The sequence below is a fragment of the Cydia strobilella genome, chromosome 16 (genome assembly GCF_947568885.1).
Source record: "Cydia strobilella chromosome 16, ilCydStro3.1, whole genome shotgun sequence".
Lineage (NCBI taxonomy): Eukaryota > Metazoa > Arthropoda > Insecta > Lepidoptera > Tortricidae > Cydia > Cydia strobilella.
Window position 1 is genome coordinate 9,565,462 of NC_086056.1, and position 22,717 is coordinate 9,588,178.

A 22,717-nucleotide genomic window follows, 5' to 3' on the forward strand; every position below is an offset into this window, starting at 1 on the left:
TAAATTGGCTGTCAGTTCCGGTGTCATTTAATTTGTTAGTAATTTTATTCACCTGGTAATAATCGCTTTTTTGATATTCGTGCCTTTTTTTAATAACGGAAATGCACAAATAAAAACCTATATACATGTTTAGCTCTAGCTGACTACGGAACGGAGCCCCAAAAAGCAATAACTCCCTAGGGGGTTACAGTTTTTTTTACAATCCATAATTCCCGCGGCGGAAACAATATAGACCTTCGTCCTTTATTACACCTGCATGAAATAAGACCTTTTTGAGCAAGTGCGATGAAAAATAAAAAGTTTATAGGCCTCGGCTTCTTTTAAGGTAAGGGCGAACTAGCTCACAAATCTATCTTGTGTTTTGCAGTTTTTTACTGTCTAGGATTATAATGTACCTACACTAGATAAGTAAATATTATTGTATATTTTATATTAAATAAAGAAATTAAAAAACATAACGAACATGTTAGTTGTACAGGAGGGTATAAACATAAGGTACCTACTCTACTATAGATCTAAAGCAGTATCACGAATGAATGGAACTTGAAGTCGTGATAGACTCCAAGTAACGGCTGCTATACTAATGAAATTGCGATTCAGTGCTGTAAAACATATCCAGTTTGCTGTCGCTGTCCTATCATTGAGTAGAGTTAAGGTATGGTGCAGTGGAGAGTGAGATAGAGCATGAGTTCGTGCCGCCGAAACAGCAAATAGTGTTTTTCTACTCGTCGACTGTAATGGTTGAATAAGATTTCGTATACCTAACTATAATAGGCTCCCAACTTAACTATAATATTCATTTCGATACGCTGTAGTAAACTATAAAACATTTGATCAATCACGTGCCGCCGCGCTCCCATACTATACATAAACGGGCAACTATTTTATATGCTCATGAAATAGTCGCGCGTTTACGTCTTTTGTACTACATTTTGGTCTACTGAGATACTTACCAATTTTCATTAATTATTTAGGTTTTACAGTAAACAAATATTATTTTAGGTAACTCGTAGAAAAAGTATTGTAAGTATACAATAGTGATAATGTAATCAAGCTTTTCAATCTCGTATCTTTAGGCAACTCAAGGTACTCGACTGAAAAGCTCTCTATTATATCACGATTGTATAAATTACTATTGTCGACGGTGACGGAGTTCTATGTCGGAGATAGGACGCATTTTGAGTGAAATGAGTGATGGGCGCCAGCGGGCGGGCGAAACGAAACTACCCAATCTACCCGGTATAAAAAAATCGTTTGTATAATTGAAGATACACATAATATATAAATTTAGATTTAATATAAATTAGATATTTGAAGATTATTAATTGCAGCAAGATTTAGGTTTTATAGACGAAAACTGTTGATCTTAGTACCTATATTATATATATCATATTATAGTATAAATATATATTATAATATAAATATTATAGTATAAATATGAAAATAAGTTTAAATAAAAGCAGAAATACCAGTTTTATTTATCACACGTCATTTTTAGACACAATAAATATAATATCAATAATATGTACAGGTGTATTTTGTTCACTGTTTTATGGTCTATGATTTCTACAAATAAAGCAATTTTATGATTTTTTTCTTTGTTAATTTGTAGGAAAGTTTGTATACAGGGTGATCAATCCAAATGGGTCAGTAGGGAGAAGTCAGAAACTATGAGAGATAGCAACATCTGTTGTTAGGAACCATGGCTTCGATTTTAGATTTAATAATAATGTGGCATTCAGTTTTTTTTTTCAAAGCGCTGGTGGCCTAGCGGTGAGGGCGTGCGACTTGCAATCTGGAGGTCGCGGGTTCAAACCCCGGCTTCGTACCATTGAGTTTTTCCAAACTTATGTACGAAATATCTTTGATATTTACCAGTCGCTTTTCGGTGAAGGAAAACTTGCTTGAAGGTCAGATCGCAGTCGCTTTCGTAAAAACTAGTGCCCACGTCAATTCTCGGGATTGGCTGCCAAGCGGACCCCAGGCTCCCATGAGCCGAGGCAAAATGCCGGGACAACGGGAGGAAGATGATCATGACATTAAATTTTTTCTAATTTTTTATTCAAATTTCAGGATCAATTATACAAACGAATACTACACGAGATTACGTAAAGAATATTGACCAGGTTCGATTCCCGGTTATGAATGAGTTAAAAAAAAAGTTTGAATGTCATTATTATTAAATCTAAAATCGACGCCATGGTTCCTAAGAACAGATTTCGCTATCTCTCATAGTTTCTGACTTCTCCATACTGACCCATTTGGATTGATCATCCTGTATATATTTACTTTAGACAATTTTTTCATTTTTTTTTATTTATTTTTTTTCACTTTTTTTTTGTTAAAAATATTTTGGTTTATATTATTTTCTTTATTTTACACTAATTGGTTTATTATTATAGTTTTGTTAATGTAATTGCTAAATGTTATTCTATTTATTATTCTATATTTGATTGTTTTTTTTTTTTTATATTGTTTTCATTTATTTTATAATTATAAAAGCGACATCTTGCCAACTCGCGTCTTATGCATATTTCACTTCTACCCCTGGAGCTTATAGCTTTTTTGATATTATCACTTTTACTGTCCCTCGCTTTCAACACGATACGATGCGATGTGATGCATAAGCTTCCAGAGCTATCCATTTCTGACGTCACGTAGACGTGTCAGAGTTAATTGGACGGTGCATTACATGTGATTTACGGACAGTAAGTGTTATTATTATTCTTTTCTTTAATTTTTATTATAAACTAGTAGTTCGCCCCGAACTAAGTACTCGCGGTTCGCCAAAAAGTTAGATCAATTGAATGCACCTACCTAGTCGGAAAATGATCGAAAACCGCGTGCGATTTATTGCAAGGTCTGTGCTAGATGTATACTTTCTTGCTAATAAGATGACCAGCCGGGCAAGCACATGATTGGCGCGAGAGTATCTCGCCGCGACATAGACTACCCGTCCCCCTTTAATTCATACAGTTAGTAGAAGACGGGTAGTCTATCTCGCGGCGACACACTGTCGCGCTAATCATGTGCTAGGCCTACAGAATAGCAAGACCCTTCACAAATAGCTTTTTGGCCTTCTAGGCTCTTCTAGCTCCATAACCCCTTGATCGAGCCTGCTCATAATTTAATGCCTTAATTATAATGCCTTCATCTACACGTTTGCCGAATTTAATTTAAATTAGAACCAATTTACTTAAATTATTGTACATGAAACTATCCTTCAGCTTAAAAACATCGAAATGCCGGGACGTGCCCCTAGCCATCAGCGGTGTGTTTCAAGTTGAATGTAAGAACTTTACTTCGCTCGCTCGTTCGTTTTTTTATTAGGTAGGTATCGAATTAATTTTATTTTTATTACTTATTTTATGGGCTTACATACTACAGGGCTACACTTAGGAGCTTGAAAATTCGTAGGTTGTGATAGGCAATTTGATTGTGAACTAATTATATGATTGTAACGATAATGATTTACAAATAAATAATAAATCAATGATTTAGTAAAAAAATTGGTAATATATTAAACATTTGACGAATTCCTTAGTCACTTCCACTTGTATACAAATATTAATATATTTTATATTTTGTATATATATTTTTATAGAACTACATGACTATCAAGAAAACTATTTTTTATGTCAATGTGTAAGATAAAGAAATCCCGTGTAAGTTTTAAAATTATGAGTGTAAATCGTGTTAGTTTAAATCAGTGTAAGATAAAGATATGGACAGTACCCATAGTTTACGGTAAAGGAAGCGTACGAATGATTTTGCATCGTCTTAACAAAGGTGCACTGATGTTCATGGGGGCTCCATATTGTCGCGTTAGATTCAACTTTGCTTCGAATATATGCGTTGTATAATGAACTAAGGGCATTTTACGAGTCAAGATATTTACGTTTGTGACAAATTTAGTTGTAAACATATGTACCGTTTGACATATTAGGGCGATTGGTTAATGTAACTGTTATTACTCCACCAGGTCTACCATTGAAAATAAATTTTACATTTGACATATTAGGGCAATTGGTTATTGTAGCTGTAGTTATTCCACCAAGTGTATTGAAAATAAATGCAACGTTTGACATATTAGCGCAATTGATTATTGAAACTGTTATTGTTGCACCAGGTCCACCATTGTAATCATATGTAACATTTCTCATATTAGGGCTATTGACTATTGTAACTGTATGTATACGAATATTAGTTTGCTGTATATTTGCAACTGAACCTGGATGTGAGGATGCAGTGTGACTGGTTGATTGTTCACTTGCCCTTCCTTCCTGCTGAGAATGCAATAGAGGCTGAGAATTTGATCCACCAAGTGCAGACTGTGGCCAATCTTCAATCCGGCTGCAGTGTACTGGTTGATAATGAGCAGATGGCAGTGTGCTAGAAGATTTTGTCTGGGTATCAATTTTGATTTTCCCAGAACTACAATGCTCAATGTTAATTGGAAGGTCACGGGAGCCTGGCTGTGGATCTGTGTAAAGTGATTGACGTGGCTGGTGTGATGCTGACGAGGCCTGGTGTACATCCTCGTGAGACTTGGCTGTTATGATAGTGTTAGTAGCCAGAACAATATTTTTTGGGTTGTTTTTAAAAATATTCATAATTTCATCCCGAATCACAAATGATTTGGCAGTCTTAGTTTTGGTGTCTCGCATTGTAAACGTCACTATGTCTCTGTTGATAGTGATATTAGTCAACTCGATTCCTCTACATGCACCATTGATGCCCAAGATCAGCGCATCCTGCGAAAAGGTTGAAAAGTGAACACACTAGTATATGTATAATAAGTAATAAAGATTTTGTAGAAACGCCAATGAATAGTTATTTAAGCATTATGTTGTGTTAAAGCATGAGTTCGTGCCGCCGGGACATCAAAAAGTTTGTCGACGGGGACGGGGACGGAGTTCTATGCCGGAGATACGACGCACTTAGAGTGAAATGAAAGCCAACACAGAAGGGTTAGTAATTTGGTCGAGTATTAAACGAAAGAAGAAGTTTATGAGAGTAAAGTATAGTTTACCATTCCTAGTATATAAAGAGTAAAATATAGATATGGATAGTACCCATACCTAGATAGAAAAGGGCGCTGGCTGGCGGGTAAACTACCCAATCTACCCGATATTTAATTATTTACGTAACCGTATCTACTCAAATTGGTGTGTATAAAAACTACTTCGTATAATTGAAGATACACATATATAAAAACATATATTAATATTATAGTAAAAATATGAAAAAAGTTTAAATAAAACCAGAAATACCAATTAATCACACGACATTTTTAGACACAATAAATGTAAATTAAAGCTATTTATAAGACACTGTTTTTTTTTTGTCAATTTGTAGGAAAGTAATGAAATAAAATAAAAATATTATTCTCTTTATTTATTTTCCTTCTTAGGCCAAGGTCATTTATAATTTGAATATAAAAGTGAAACATATAAACACAAAACAATACAAAAAAAAACATATAAACATAAACCTAACCTAGGGTGCCGCCAGCAGCGGGGCAGGGCCCAAGCTGCTGGTGGGTCAGGGCTGCAGTGAGGAACCGACGTACTATACGCGCCGTTTCCAAAATTATCGCCTTCTGCATCTGACCCTTGATCCAACCACCCAGCGAGTCTCTCTAGGTGTTGGTTGAGGCTCTTCGCTATGAGACCGTTCGCTGATCGTCGAGTCAACATCCCACATGGCGGTAATCTCGTGGGCCAAGTCTACGTGCTTGCTGGATTTGTCCTACTCGGCTTTCACGAGATTCTCATCATGGGGGATGGTAACGTCTACGAGCACGGTCCGGAGTTGCGATCGGTCTATCAGCACGATGCTGACATCTTTGGTATGTCAGCATCGTGCGTGCAAAGTATCTTTGGGATCGATCTATCATCACTGACAGGATAAGCTCAGGCTTATTGGCAACAATAGTCCTGTCAGTGATGATAGATCGATCCCAATAGAGCGTGGCACGACCATTTTAGAGAACTGGCGCAGGTGAGTAGGTACTTGTAGTACCTACGGCACTTCGCGGTCCACAAGGCCGTATAGGAGAGCAAGCTGCTGATGAATAATTCTGGCTACGAGATTATGTCTGTGCAAGTACTCGCCCTTAGTAAGATGAGAACAACCGGAGATAATGCCTGACTGACTCTCCGGGACGGCGGCATGCCCGACAAATGTCGACCGTACCGTCCTTCAGGATATATCTCCGGTAGTTATTCGTCATGATAACTTCGTCCGCAATTGCATAGGCAAAACCGTCGGTTTCTCCGAAGAGGTCCCCGATTCGTAGCCAGTTCACCGATGCGGGCAGATGTCATCTACATCGGGTCCCATGAGGGCCTTGTAGAAGCACCCGTGTAGCTGCTTATCCTTCCATACCGCCTTGCGGTCCTCGGTGCTTAGTACTACAGGTTTGTGCCAGTTCTCGTTTGCCAAGGAGAGCGGCGTGAGGCCCCTCCACATTTCCGTGAGGGGGTCCCTTTGTTTGACATAATTATTGAAAGTCATAATGTAATGATTGTCATATTATCATTAGTCATAATTCTGAAACCGTTAACTTTTCAGGATTTTCCTTAGGTTATCCTACAGATAGGTTTATGCAATGAGCCACCAGCACCAAGGGAAATAGATGGACGGCGCGAAGCATTTCGTCTGGAAATGGTGGCAAGCTGGGAGGAGAGACTTGCGCATCCAATGGCTGGCCACCATACCATAGAGGCAATACGTCCGGTCCTTAAACAATGGCTTGACCGGAAACATTGCTCCATGACTTTCCGGGTGACGCAGGTCCTCTCAGGACACGGGTGTTTCGGCCGATATCTGTGCAACAGATTGGGCCGAGAACCGACGGCAATATGCCACGGGTGTGGTGCTGCCGAAGACACGTCACAACATACTCTGGCTGTGTGCCCAGCTTGGACAGAAGAACGGGCCACACTCGTGGCAGTAGTGGGGCGCGATCTCATCTCTCCCTGCCTGCCGTGGTGAAAACTATGGCAGACAGCGACAGATCATGGAAAGCGGTGATCTCTTTCTGAGAAGCCGTAATGGCAAGAAAAGAGACCGCGGAAAGAGAAAGGGAAGAAGACCCGGCCTCCCATAGGACGGAGGCGTTTGGCGTGCGTCCGTCGACTTCCCCCGTAACGGTACCCGTGGGCGGTAGGCTCGGGGACGTCTGCCGCCTACACGAGAGCCAAATAAGGGCGTACTCCAAGCGGAAGAGGAGTACTTCCTCCGAGGATGAGTCCGCAGTTCGGACAGCGGCTGGCGGGGTTACGGAAGCGTGATCTCGGTCGTTCCCCGTGCCCCGCCTTATAGCCTTGAGGCGGCCAATAGAGGGGTTTTTAGTGGGTACACCTTGGGCCTCATTAGCCCACAACAGGGAGTCCCACATAAACATCCCGGCCCGTCCCCGCGCCGGGTAGTATGCGTAAAGCATTTTCCCCTCTTAAAAAAAAAGGTTTGTTTTATCCTGAAAAGTTACACGTTTCTGGGAAAAACCAAATTATGACTAACGAAAATGTGAACAAACTTATTATAAACTATATGGGAAACAATAGAGACCCTTCCGTGAGATGTACAAACTCAAAACAGACGAGCGCGGGTGTAGCATACGGTGTGTGGTGACCAGCTTTCGGACCCTCCGATTCAGGGCATCCAGCTCGGTCTGAGTCCACCTTAGTATGCCAAAGGTGTATTTGAGTAGGGGCATTACCCAGGCGTTTAAAGGCGCGCTCTTTGTTGCCTCCTGAGTCTCCTGACAAAAGACGCGCTCCTTCACCGACCGTCTAATACCCTCGTCCTCAATACTCAACGACTGTGACATACCAAGGTATTTATAGGTTTCTGATTCAGAGATAGATCTAAAAGACATTGTCTCAGAAAGTTGTAAAGGCCATGCCAGGGTAAGTGAGTCTGCCCCCAGCGAGTTTAGGCTTGTAATTTTTTTTATTGATTTGTCTTTCTATTAGTATTGAGTATGCCAAATTTCAGCTACCAAACCAAACCCTACCAACCACCCAAACCAAACTTTAGTAAAAAAAAAAAAAAAAACAAATATGATCTTTCTTCAATATTTTTTTTTCTAGCTAGCCGATTTTGACGTGCATCACGTATATTGTGCATGTAGTAAGGAAAATTACATGATATTAATTTTGTGACATATTGCCATACAAAAACTTTATTTTTTTAAATTGAATACATCACTATACATTTACTCGCATACCCGCTCGTTAAAACTAATCGCTTACAAACTCTTTAGAGAGTCGTGCACGTTCGTCATGAACACTGGCCAGTGATAAAAATTAAAAAATAAAATAAAATGTGAATATGTTTTTTCTGTGCCGGTTTTTCGATTTCGATCCTCGATATTTCATATTATAGGTACATTTGACGGATTCCGTAGTCAATTTTACTTGTATACAAATATTATTTGTATTTGTATTATATTTTTTATATAGGTAACTATTATACATATTATATGACTATCAAGAAAACTGTTTTTACATTATTTCAATTTAATTTATTACTCAGTTTCCAACTTTTATTTAAACCCACTTATTCGGGAAGAAAAGGTAAATACCGGGTAAATTCTAGAAACATACCCGATATTTACCCCAGGTATTTTGCCCAATTTACCCATTGAATTTACGGAAAAGCGTACGAATGATTTTTGCACCGTGTCTAACATAAGGGTGTAGTAATGTTCATGGGGGCTCCATACTGTCGCGTTCAATTCAAGTCGGCTTCGAACATATATGCGTTGTATAATATACATTACATATACATTACGTCATAAAATTTACATGTTTGTCACAAATTTAGGTGTAAATACCGTTGACATAATAGTAAATACCGTTTGACATATTAGGGCGATTAGATATTGTAACTGTTATTGTTCCACCAGGTCCACCATTGAAAATAAATTGTACATTTGACATATCAGGGCAATTGCTTATTGTAGCTGTTGTTATTCCACCAGGTGTATTGAAAACAAATGCAACGTCTGACATATCAGCGCAATTGGTTAGTGTAGCTGTTATTGCTGAACCAGCTCCAGCATTAACAATAAATCTAACGTTTGACATATTGGGGCAATTGGTTATTGTAACTGTTATTGTTCCACCAGGTTCATCATTGTATTGAAGCTTAACATTTGACATATTAGGGCTATTGGATATTGTAACTGTTCTATCAGGTCCATTGGGAAAATTAACATTTGTCATATTAGGGCTATTGGATATTGTAACTGTTCTTAATCCACCAGCTCCACGAATATTAGTTTGCTGTATATTTGAAATGGACTCTGGCTGTGAGGATGCAGTGTCACTGGTTGATTGTTCACTTGCCCTTCCTTCCCGCTGAGAAGGCAATAGAGGCTGGGAATTTGATCCACCAAGTGCAGACTGTTGCCAATCTCCAATCTGGCTGCAGTGTACAGTGGTAGTTGATAATGATAATATAATGGTAATATAATAAAGATAATGAGCAAATGGCAGTGAACGTGTGCTAGAAGATTTTGTCTGGGAATCAATTTTGATTTTATCAGGACTACAATGCTCAATGTAAACTGGAGGGTCACGGGAGCCTGGCTGTGGATCTGTGTAAAGTGGTTGATGTTGCTGGTGTGATGCTGACGAGAAGTGGTGTACACCTTCATGAGACTTGGCTGTTATGATAGTGTTAGTTGCCAATATAATATTGTTTCGGTTGTTTTTAAAAATATTCATAATTTCATCCCGAATCACAAATGATTTGGCAGTCTTAGTTTTGGTGTCTCGCATTGTGAATGTGACTATGTCTCTGTTGATAGTGGTATTAGTCAACTCGATTCCTCTACATGCACCATTGATGCCCAAGATCTGCGCATCCTGCAAAAAGATTGAAAAGTGAACACACTAGTATGTATAATCTATACATCTTATAAAACAAAGTCCCCCGCCGCGTCTGTCTATATGTTCGCGATAAACTCAAAAACTACTGAACGGATTTTTATGCGGTTTTCACCTATCAATAGAAAGATAGAGGAAGGAAGGAAATTATACTCCTAAACCTTCTTGATGAAGGTTTAGGAGTACAATTTGTTAAGGGTAACCCGTGCGAAGCCGGTGCAGGACGCTAGTATATAATAAAGATTTTGTAGAAATACCAATGAATTAGTTATTTAAGCTGTTGCTTGAGTAATTATTAAGTTGTGACGCATACATTTTAACCCTTAAATCGATAACGTCCACTATACTGGACATCCCAAGAAAAAAAATCTGCACCAAATATTAAAGCAAAGCGATACTTTCCTGTAACGTAAGTAAATAATATGGTAAACAACAACATAATAATAACACAAAAAAAAAACGACACACCACAGTTTTTTTGAGATTTTTGTCCCTTGTCGATTTAAGGGTTAATGAGATACATTTTTAATTTAGGCAAATAGTGTAATGAATAATCCTATAAATAAGATAGTGAATAGTCATACATACAAATTGCCGAGAATATTTCCGATTGAGAGAATATTCTCGGTAATGTTACGGAAACATTTCCAAAACTGGCAATTTATCTAAAAGCGCGTGTTTTTTGTATAGAAACTAAATTTTTTCTAATGATGAAATATTTTAGAAATACAAGGTTCCTTATCCTTACGTTGAAACTAGTATCATTTCACTTGAATTTCATGAATTTTTCGTAAATTTCCATAAATTGCCGTAAAATTCTCATAAATTGCAGGGAAATTTCCTTGGTAATTTAGGTTTTATTTTGGAAATATGGTGTATAAATAACATTTCTGTATGTTGTTTCTCACAAAAAAATGCTTAAAAAATGCATTTTAGTGATTGGCATAATGGCATATATTTAAGTGCTAGTTTTGTTAAATCAAATAATAACTGCATGTAAACGCATCAGTTAGTCCCCTCGTTGAGACTGGTTTCTTCGAAAGTTCATTGTTGAGGTCACATAATATCCCTAGTTACCTACAAACTTTTTTTTTTGGTACAATAGTGGTACCGTCAAAAGGGCATAACTGCCGTAAGTTTCTTTAGAACATACGCTCTTCTTGTACACACGTTTCCTTAGATTTTTTAAGATTCTTAAATTTTATACAATTATTAGAAAGCAAAACAAATAAACTTTAGCTAGAAAAAAAAAGAAAAACTCTAGGAAACTGTTGATTCAGTTTCATAATCTCTTAAGACTTTCGGTTCTATTATCTCCCAAAATATTTATTTAAGCAAAAAATGATCTTAAATACCTTGAAATCATTTTTAAAACCCTATTGAATGATGGGGCACAAATTTATGTACGTTAATTTTTCTATTAAATTTAAATTTTCAAAATATTTCTAGCCCTAACTTTTTTTTTTTAAATCTACATATTTAAAAGGAGCCTTTATCACTGAGACATGTCGGCTCCGTTGGGCCTCTACATTACAGTTTCAATAAGCCCTAACTTAGAAACCCTTTTAGATATGTATTATATTTTCCATTTGTAATATTACTAAGTAACTCTTTTGACAGCTCTACTCACTAAGAAAAGTGCAATATAATCATCAAAAAAATGTAAATTTCCTTATTTTTCACGCCAGGAGAATATTGCGGAAATATTCTCAGTAAATTACGTTACCGAAACTTCCCAATAAAGGAAACTTTCCGCTCGCCCATCACTAATCATACAAATAAAATTTTAAAGTATCTAGTATCTTTTTTATGCAACGAGAAGTCTTTGACTTATATTACTTAGTAAAGACGGGCCTTACGGACGGTACGAAGTGGTACATTGGTTCGCAAATCGCGTTGTGTGTACCAATGCGAGCCAGTCGTGCTGTCTAACGCAATTAGGAAAAAAAACTTTTGAATGGATGTTTCTAGTTTCGCTGCACACGATGGTGGGTGCGCGCGTGAGTGCATCGCGAACGGAAGTTATATGTAAGTATGTAACGTATGCGACATTTGCTGAATATATTATATATTTACTGTATTTCCTCGCATGTTTGAGAATCCCCTGGACGGCTTTCCGAACCAATGTATCCATTTTAAAAGATCTTAGGATAAGAGAACGGCTTACGTCGACTGTGCAATTACGAATTCTTAAGTTCTTTTGCCATGTATCTAGAAATGTGGAATCATTGGAAAGGCTGGTAGTACAGCGCCAGATCGAAGGAAAAAGATAAAGAAGACAATCTCCTACGCAAATGACCGACTTTTTAAAAATAGTGACGAAGTCATCCGTAGTCGAGGGCACTTACAACGCTCCCACCCGACAGAAATGGAGAGACATCGCAAGGGAATGTTTGAAGTCCATCAACAAAACCGGAAATGACGACCAACCGTGCGTCATCCACAACAGCCACGAAGAGTGTACGACTGAGAAGAAGATGATGTATAGTATAAATAAATATTATAGGACATTCTTACACAGATTAACTAAGTCCCACGGTAAGCCCAAGGAGGCTTGTGTTATGGGTACCTGAGTACGACGATATATATAATATATAAATATATATAATATATAAATACTTAAATACATAGAAAACACCCATGACTCAGAAACAAATATCTGTGCTCATCACACAAATAAATGCCCTTATCGGGATTCGAACCCAGGACCATCGGCTTCACAGGCAGGGTCACTATATACCCATTAGGCCAGACCGGCCGTCTAAAGTATACCTAGGTGGAAATAGGCATTTTCCGACTCGGTCATTTTGCCAGACCGAGGCTTGGCGAGGATCTAGTTACTTTGGCACAGAATGCCTTTCTTTCCATCCCTCGGCAACAATGTACTGTCTTATCAATTTAGAATTGCCAGTAATCAAATCCATGTTGAATGGAGGAAAATTTTACAACAAAAGGACCACAGTGCTCGTACAACGAAACATATTTAAAGCTAACAAAAAAGGGCGTAGTGCAGATTATCTTTTTTAGGATTTGCTAGTTAATTCAGACTTGTTTACAGTTTCTAAAAGATTCGCCATCTATATTTGATCAATAGCTAACAATTGTCTGCGTGTCGCGTTGTCGAGATTTACTACTACTAGTAGAATAGAATAGTATTATAGAATACTCTTTATTGGCACACCTCAATAAAAGATACAGCTTCGCGATACAGCGGCGGTCTTATCGCTGAGAACGATGTCTTCCAGACAACCTTTGGGTAGCGGAAATAAATAATTTAATCAAAAGAGTATTAGGTGTTGCAAATACTTTATGACGCCTACTTTCATACAGTAAATAAACATACACATAAGAAAATTCAAATAGGCATACATAAAGAAACATTAAAAAAAACAACCCGAAATATAAGTAGCTAAATATAACAGCAACGTGTCAGCTACAGAGTAAAAAATAACTATGTATATACATACAAACACTAAGGGAGAGATAGATAATGTTCTTAAAGTAGTTTTTTTTAAATACATCATGAGATTGAGCGCGTCTAATGTCCAGAGGTAAAGAGTTTCAGAGTTTAACAGCTTGAAAGATAAAAGAAGTGTTGTAAAATTTTGAAGGATGGGATATAAAGAAGCAGACTGCGTGACAACCTCACAGAAAGTAGATAATTTAAACGCTCTTTAGCGGGTGTTGCGGTAAGAATAAAATACAAGAGGGACAAAATATGTAAGTTACGAGGATAAAGAATAGGGAGCCACTTGAGCTGTGAACGAAAAAGAGAATTTGTATCTTAGTAATTGTTGTACAGATTTTTTCTTAAGAGCCAACAGGAGCTCAGCGAATTCTCAATTTTGAGATTTCAAACTGATTATCTCCGTCGCGCTGACGGGGGCGGCGCCGCCATATCCCCGTGTGTGTGATGCACGCACACAGACGCGCACGTCATTTGCGCTCACGGACCTTATGCCTGCAAGTCGCGTCGCGGTCGCGGCCGGCTATATAGGCATATCATAGGCTATAGCTAGTTCTTACAAACTTTTTCCGTTAGCTTAGCTCGCTACCACCACTGAGCGTTCACTTATTTCCTGTTATTGTGATTTAACTTCTTGATTTTAGGTAGCTGAATTCAATATACAGGAGAGTAAAAAAACAATCATTTCTTTTCTCGTTTCCGTGCGGAAAGTATCAACTTTCGACACGCTGTGCTATTAGTACCTACATTGTGCAACGAGGGGGGTAAGTGAGATTTTGTAAAGGAGGAGTTTACAATATTCTTACCCCCGGAGTTACACACAATGGTTTTCGTTACACTTGTGATGAAAAACTAAATTTTCAGGGAAATAATTATAAAATACGTCACCGTTTCAAATATTCGTCCGCCATATTGTCATTTCTTGACAGGTTAGGCATCTAAGGCCAAAATTGTGTCAAAATATTTTAAACGGCTATTAAATTAATCCAATTAAATATTATAAACAAAAATACTAAATTATAATTGTCAGTATTTTAGAAGTAAAACTCCCTTACACACCCTTATACTTTAAACAAAGTATTTTACTTATAACTTACTTGGTTCGTACTTCGTATGAATTAGTGACATATCTAATTAAAAAAAGAAAGCTATAACTCCCGCGGGAACAATATAGGCCTTTTGTTTTCCCTTCAGTACACCTGCATGAAATAAGATCTTTTCGAGCAAGTGTGATGAAAAACAAATTTGTCGCTCTCCAGCTTCGTTGATTAGAAAAAAAGAAAGCCTCAGGTTAGATAAAATTATCATAACAAAGAAACATGTGACATGAGATATTTCTTACGTTGATGTAATTATACAGTTTTATTAATGGTCCGTTTTTTATTTATGAGTCAGATTTTGATTAAAATAGGTATGTTTGAAAAGCTCCTAATCCTGGTCGGAATGAATAAGAAACCCCAATTTGGGACAATAGTCTAGTCTACAAAACGTTCAAGGTGGTTAAAAATATAGTGTAAGCTGTTCGCATTAAAAAACCGCAAATCGATGTACAGGTTAGCCGTTTGGTACACGTATACTAGAGGTCAAAACAAAATTATCGACCCGCAGTTCCTAAAAAAAAATCCCTTGGGAGGGGAGTGCTGAAACTTTTTTTGTATAAAAAATCTTTTTTTTGTATAAAAAAACTTTTTTTTTGTATAAAAAAACTTTTTTTTAAACCTATCGTATTCTTCTCTTATCTATCATACGAAAGGGCTTTTTGAAGCGATTCTGAAAATATACCACATCATTACATTTTAGCCATTTTTCTTAAATTGAAACAAAAATAATTTTCAAAACATACCAAGTTTGGGCTCCTCCAGATACGATATGGCTGATTTTTTTTGTACAATATACCATAAATGATACGTGATTTCCTCATATCTAACCCAAAAAAAGCAATTTTAAAAATAATTTTATTTAGTTTTTTTTAATACAAAGTGACACAGTTAGGTTTAAAGATCTTTATTTTCTCATAAGAATACATAATATTCACTTACACGAGAATTAATTGTTTTTTCACGCAAAATACATTTTATCGGTGAGCGCACACTTAACCTATAACAAATAACTTAATACTGTAGGTATTAACATATATGACTTAAACTAAAAGTATACAAATTAAACTAAATTAAACAAAAAACACTTTTTTTGTTTTTTTTTGTCGGGTATATCAATAACTTATAAACAGAACAATTAGCAATGGAATGCGAGCGTAGTTGCTACGGCCCGGACCGGCCGTTCTACTTCAATACCTATTTTACGAGACTTATGGAACTGTACTGCAGATACGGTACATATTAATCACAATGATACGTAATATCCATATATCCAACGGGAAATACCTCTTTAACCCATTAACTTGACCCCAAACTTGGTATGTTTTGAAAATTCTATTTGTTTTAATTTACAAAAAAAAAAATGGCTAAAATGTAGTGATGTGGTATACTTTTAGAATCGCCTCAAAAAGCCCTTTCGTATGATACCACACACGATAGGTTTTTGAAAAAAAAATGTTGTTTTCCATACAAAAAAAAAATGTTGTAGCACACCCCTCCTAAGGGATTTTTTTAGGAACTGCGGGTCAAAAATTTTGTTTTGACCTCTGTATGCGTGTGCCAAACGGCTAACCTGTACATCCATTTGCGGTTTTTCTTTGAAATTGAGCTTGTACGGCTGCCACTAATAGAGATACAAACTCCTAAAAATACGTATGATACCTCATTAGATTCGGAATGATGTCTAGAAAAATGTATTCGAAGCATTCCCACATAAAAAAAGTTCAAAAGCTATTAACAAAAAACGCAAACGTACCATTACGCAAAAAACAGCAAAAAAATCACGTTTGTTGTTTGGGAGCCCCACTTAAATATTTATTTTATTCTGTTTTAGTATTTCTTGTTATAGCGGCAACAGAAATACATCATCTGTAAAAATTGCAACTGTCTAGCTATCACGGTTCATGAGATACAGCCTGGTGACAGACTGACAGATAGATTGACAGACAGTCAGACAGACAGACAGATATTATTTTAAAGGTATTAAATATTCTTTTAAAAATTAGAAAAAAATATGGTGCATTTAAAACATATCAGTTTTGTTTTTTTTTTTTTGTAAATTGTAAAAATTGGGTTTCTTGCCTGCCAAATAAATAATTTATTATTATTTATTATTATTATTATATCATGGAATATACTACGGTTATAAGTTGATAGTATGTAAAGTTATTTTTTCAACAAGTTAGGCAATTATTAAGTAACCACATTTTTCTCGAACTTTCGTCTTTGTTGTAAATTAAAAAAAAAGAAAATAATTGGCGTAAAAAGTATTTCGCCTCGTGGAGCCCTTTTCATATACATACTTAATAAGATCACGTCATAAACGATTTAATAAAATTAATACTTTATTTAAAATAAATTTTAGAATAATAGTGAAAATTGTAAAATATAAAACAATATTTTAACCAAAGTATTACTAAATATTTTTACAATCAATGAATGAATACGTACTTAGAACTGATACTTTTCTAAATAACGAATAAATGGACTAAATTGTGTAATTAATTTTTAGTGCAAATCACCACAATTTGCTTCTAAAGAGCAAATCAGTGACCAAAAATTATATATGATTTTAATGTTTCGTTCATATATTCAGATTTGTGTATGAAAATGTGAAACTATTATTTCTAAAATAAATTACTCGTCCCTAATTTACACAAAATATACCAAATTTGATCTCATAGCAACAGATATGTAGAAATAGAGGCAAACTGGACCGCAGAAGCCGACTTTTCCCCTCCCTTTTTGGGGGGTAGCCAGGACTTAATCTCGTAGCTAGTGCGTCAGCTCAGCTTTGTATGAACCAAGGAATAATAAATAGTGTTAAACGATATCCCCTGAGGCCAAAGTGCATACTCAATTTACTTACTTCGCCTACTAAGAGGCAAATCGCGACTTTGAAAAGGTTTATCGATCTTATCACATCACTAGATTATCGACATTTAATGTCGACTATTGCCCATCACTTTTCTGTCTGTGTACGTATTTAGAAACTTGACCCCGCCCCTAAAATTAGTGCGATAAGAACAACTGCAGCTTAGGCGAAAAATCCTGCGTAAAAATCTCAAAAATCGAGGTTTTGTACTCGACTGTTTCCTCCTCCAAAACTTAACCAATCGTAACCAAATTTGGAAATCTAAATGATTATGAAATTGTCTGTGTCGGACTGTTTTGATTTTTTGGCTAATTGATATCAGTTTTGAATACCACGCCTCTCATTGCGGCATAGTCAGTGAGGCCATTTTTGGCCATGTGTGAAGGGCTCTAGCGCCTTAAAAAACAAAAATATCAAAAAAAGCAAAACACACCGACACAGATATTGACAATATTAATCTGTGTTGAAAAAATCATTGCTCTAGCTTCAAAAACCACGGAGGAAACAGTCGAGTACGTTTGTATGGAGAAATGACCACTCCTGTTGGCTCTTTGAGCAAGTTTATGCGCAATCTACTATTTATGAAGAAAACTCTTAGAAAACGGATTTTTCCATGTCTTCATCTTACGTATAACGCCGTATGTAGGGGGTACGTGTAGGTAGGAGTGCCTAAACAGGGTTAAAGTAACGTGTGACTGACCTTAGCGAACGACGATAGAGATGGACAGTTTCCGCACGGCGAAATATTCGACGTTTACAAGGCGCTCACATGCCTCACACAAATTGCACTATATGTAGGGGGATTGCTTTTGACTCAGAAATTAACTTTTTGGAAACACAGGTATTTATGTTCTTCCTGCAGCTCCTGATTAGTAACGGTTGTGCTTACTACGGCCGCTTCAGCTACCCCTGACCGCTGCAGCAGCAGTATAGGTACTGGTGTTCTTTATATAGGTAGATACTAGGCACATTACCTTGCTGGCCACGTGGTCCTGCAGCTCCCGCTCGGTGACCGCGGCGGCGCCGGGCTGGCGCACAACGAAAGCGGTGGGCAGCTCGCCCGCGCTCTCATGGGGTGCGCCCACCACGCCGGCTTCAGCCACGCCCGGGTGCTGCAGTAACAGGGCTTCCAGCTCCGCTGGGGCCACCTGCAGAACGGCAACTTTTCATAAATTGTTTGTTCCTTCGCTTGGAATATTTTGAATACTAATTAACTTTTTTTTTAAGTAGCCTGCGGTAGTATCATCAGTTAATTCATTCCTGATTCCAGTTTTATTTTTCCATTGCGTTGCCATTTTTCAAACACTGCACGGCCGAGTACGGTGGTAACGAAATTGAAAGTACCTACGTAAAATGTATGAAATTTCTGGGACATTGTTTCTTTCCTAGGAGCATGGAATCAGCTCATGATTCTGGGCACAAATAACATTAAATTTACATAACATAAAAAAAAGTCCAGTGCATCACTACAGAAAAAAATTGTACAACTACCAGGCGTGTATACCCAGTATACCTATCGCGTCAAATGATGGTGACCACCTAGACATAGAGACCATCCAATTCTTTCAAGTCTCTTGTGGTTGGGCCTCATTAGAAAAATTATTGTAGAAATATGTTTTTGCCGTATTTTTATTAATTAAATCCTACATTCCGAAATAAATTAATGTGCTATACTTCCAAAAAATGTCTACACAAGTTTTTAAGTGACAGCTACTCTATACAAAAATTAACTCTCATAGCAAAGATAGATATAACTCCGTAATAGATGGATACAGTCTAAGGAAAAAACGTGCCTCGAAAATCAAGAAAATTTGATTCTCGTTCAGAGGGCGCTACTAGTTTTGGCCAACTGTCGTATAGATGGCGTTGACGGTTTCGTTTGTTATTTAACAATTTTAACGCATATCAGTGACAGAACATGGGTCAAAATCATAAAAATAATTAATGCAAATAAAAAAATCATTTATCTATATTTAAATACATTTTATCGTATTTTTATAAATCTTTTTTTTAGTTTTAAAGTGTGTCGACAGATGGCAGTGAATTTACTGGGGTTACACAATTTACTATGACAGTACCGCTCTAGTATAAGTTACTCTATGCTCATAGGGACCATCATTCGTCGCGACAGGTACCTGTAACCAAAGAGAATTAAGAAGACATAGAGTGCTCACTCCATACCTACATCGATTTTTATTATTATTTACAACGGAGGGACTTAATCGCGTAAAATAAGTTTTAAATTTACCTCCGACGTTTCGAGGACGGCGTTGTCCCCGCGGTCCCGGAGAAGAGTGGCTAAAGTTGACATCAGCATCTTCTAGGCGCGCGAGTTTTTACAACTTGCGTTATTTGTTTTCGCTTACATTTACTAATGACTGGGTGGGTTATATTTAGGCTTGGGACTTTCGGATGCTCGCCGTGGTTCTAGAATCCACGGAGTCGCTATTATGTTAAAATATTTTTTTCGAAGTCAAAGTCAAAGTGTAAAAATAAAACATTACAAGTAGGTATATTAGATGTCATGACTTATACTATTATATCGGTAATAAACACGTTGTTATGACTGCAATTAATTTTATCATAAATCTATAATAACCAGATGGGGCACTTGGCTAACTGCAGCTTTCTATTTACGTATTTTGATGACATAAAAAATATTGGTGCAAACTTCTTTAAGTTTCGAATGATGTCGAATGATGCCATATCTATTAAAAAAGCAAAAAAGGGTTTTTTCAAATATCAATTTAAGGTGGGAACTTGATTTTATAAAAAAATACTTAAGAAATAATACCGAAAACTATAACTCGATTAAAGACGTGTACTCATATTTCTCTCGCTGACTCTTTACAAGTTGTTGAAGAAGCATGTATTGTTTTACTGTTCTGGATAAATAAGAAAAAGTGGTAGATCGGAATCCCGACTACGACACTATACGGAATTTTCGACGACGACGGACGAATCGGCAAATATTCTCGAGAATACAACTTTAACTTCAGTGGACGTGGAGAAGTCGTTCTCAACACACACAAAAGTTTTTTAATAAGTCCGGAACTCGTTTAACAACGCAAAATATATAAAAAAATATTATGATCCATTCTTACTGCCATTTTAACGATGAACATGAAATTGTAGTAGATGATGATTATGATACACTGATTTCAAAAGCCAGTACCTCATCAGAGATTTAGAAGTGCCGAATAATATTAGATTAAAGAAGACATTTTTGTTATTGTTACTTAAAGTATTTGTTCAATTTATTTTGTTTACCAACAGTAGAGTGTTTTTAGTATAATAAAATACATTAATATGCACTTATCCACTTTGACTTTGACTTCGAAAAAAATATATAATAACATAATGGCGACTCCGTGGAGTCTAGAACCACGGCGAGCATACAAAAGTCCCAAGCCTATATTATATGTGGATGAGATCTTAAAACCTTCGTCTCGATTGAAATTTCTGTTTTTTCGATTTTTGACATCGGGTTTGTTACCAAAAAGACTATTATTTTCGTAGTCTACATCTAGCATCAAGTAGCGGAACTATCAGTACTGCTACTCCACACTAGATGTCACATGTGTCGCGACTGACGAAAAGTGTATTGCTCAACAATTTATAACTAATATAAGCAGAAGCTGAAAATCGTTGAACATTAGACTTTCCGTTTTTCGCGACATCTATTGTCAAGTAGCAGTACTGAGAGTTCCGCTACTTAATGCTAGATGTAGACTACGAAAATAATAGTCGTTTTGGTAACTAAACTGATGTTTGGAGTGAGCACTCTATGTCTTCTTAATTCTCTTTGCTGTATGTAACTTATAAATAACTGTGATTTTCAGATAAAACATTCATGATCATGACTGTAAAGAAGGTTCATTCCATGTACAGTCAGCTAAGCTATTAGCTTGGCACCCTTTCAATCTACATGGAAGTACCTAGTAGTGTATTCAAAACGTTCGAACTGCGTTTTCGCCATCTTGACATAAGTATTTAAGATGCGATGTTCTATGGCCTATAAAGATATATAAGGCTAACAAGTCTATTGTTATTTGTTATGTTATGGTAATACACATTCACAATTCTTTAAAGCAATAAAGGCGAAAAGTATATCCTACAGTGATATAACTCTTACTTACCACCTTGAAATATCTGAATATCTCGTCATCAGTGGCCGATTGGTTCGCTTCTTATCTGCAGGGTCGTCAACAGGCTATTCGAGCTGATAGTACCATCTCCGAATGGTGTGAGCTTTCTTCCGGCGTTCCTCAGGGCGGTATTCTGTTTCCTCTTTTGTTCTCTGTATTTATAAACTTAATCACTGATCGAATTAAATGCCCTCACCACTTATACGCTGACGATCTGCAACTTTATGCCCAAGCAAGCCCAAATACCTTAGATAACGCGATCCTGAAAATAAATGATGACCTGGAAAGCATATCTGCGTGGTCTCGCAATTTTGGGATCTCTGTCAACCCCAACAAGTGTCAGGCCATTATACTGGGTAGCCCTCGTCTGCTGTCCTTACTTGACATCACATTCTTAGATCCGATTAAATTCGAAAATAATGTGGTTCCGTTTCAGTCTACCGTGAAAAACCTCGGTCTAATCGTTGACAGTGGTTTGACTTGGACCTCCCAGGTGTCTGAAATTTGTCGCAAAGTAACCAACATGCTGAGATCTCTCTATAGGTTCAAGAACTCTCTCCCAGTTAGCACAAAAACTCTTATTATTCAGGCATTGGTGTTGCCCGTGATTGATTATGCAGATGTGTGTTACTCTAATATAAGCCAGGAGTTACTCAACAAACTAGACAGACTACTGAATATTTGCATTAGGTTCATATATGGACTTCGTAAATACGATCACGTATCGGCCTTCCGCCGCAAACTGAACTGGCTTCCCATCCGTGAACGCAGGTCACTAAAAATTCTCTGCACCCTTTACTCTATATTATTTGATCCTGCCGCTCCTGATTACCTTAAATCTAAATTCAATTTTGTAGCACCACGTCCCGGTTGCGAGTTGCGTACATCTCGAAGTCTGAAACTGACCATTCCCCATCACCGCACTGGCTTTGTTTCCAACTCTTTCGCCCTTCAGGCAATTCGTCTTTGGAACGATCTCCCTCTTCCTTTAAGGCAAGCACAGAGCAAATTTTCTTTTAAAAGAAAATTACGTAAGCACCTCTCTAACTCGCTTAAAAATAAATGATCCGCATGTTACTTGTATACTTGGGTACATAATACAATATTTATTTATATATGTATGTATGTATGCATGTTTGTATATATTTAGGTATATATTGTTAATATTCTTATATGTGTAAGTGTATAAACAAAATATATATTGTTTAGAATAATTTGATTTGTGTTTC

At 36.9% G+C, this 22,717-nt stretch overlaps 2 protein-coding genes across 7 annotated transcripts in view; both read right to left on the reverse strand.

Moving 5' to 3' along the window:
• LOC134748306 (CCA tRNA nucleotidyltransferase 1, mitochondrial) overlaps positions 1 to 22,717 on the reverse strand; it is a 240,801-nt gene that overhangs the window by 139,826 nt on the left and 78,258 nt on the right. The gene's annotated exons all lie outside the window — the stretch shown is intronic.
• The window catches only part of LOC134748293 (luciferin 4-monooxygenase-like), a 126,899-nt gene that overhangs the window by 5,624 nt on the left and 98,558 nt on the right, over positions 1 to 22,717 (reverse strand). The window contains exons 8-9 of one of the 6 annotated variants that reach the window (XM_063683035.1): positions 18,315 to 18,488; positions 3,847 to 4,754 (exon numbers count right to left, since the gene is read on the reverse strand). In XM_063683035.1, the coding sequence (XP_063539105.1) occupies positions 3,912 to 4,754; positions 18,315 to 18,488 (1,017 nt within the window). In that variant the 3' untranslated portion in view covers positions 3,847 to 3,911. Of the gene's footprint in view, positions 1 to 3,846; positions 4,755 to 8,806; positions 9,882 to 18,314; positions 18,489 to 22,717 lie in introns of those variants that run through there. The other 5 variants (XM_063683034.1, XM_063683036.1, XM_063683039.1 and 2 more) reach the window with 5 other exon arrangements.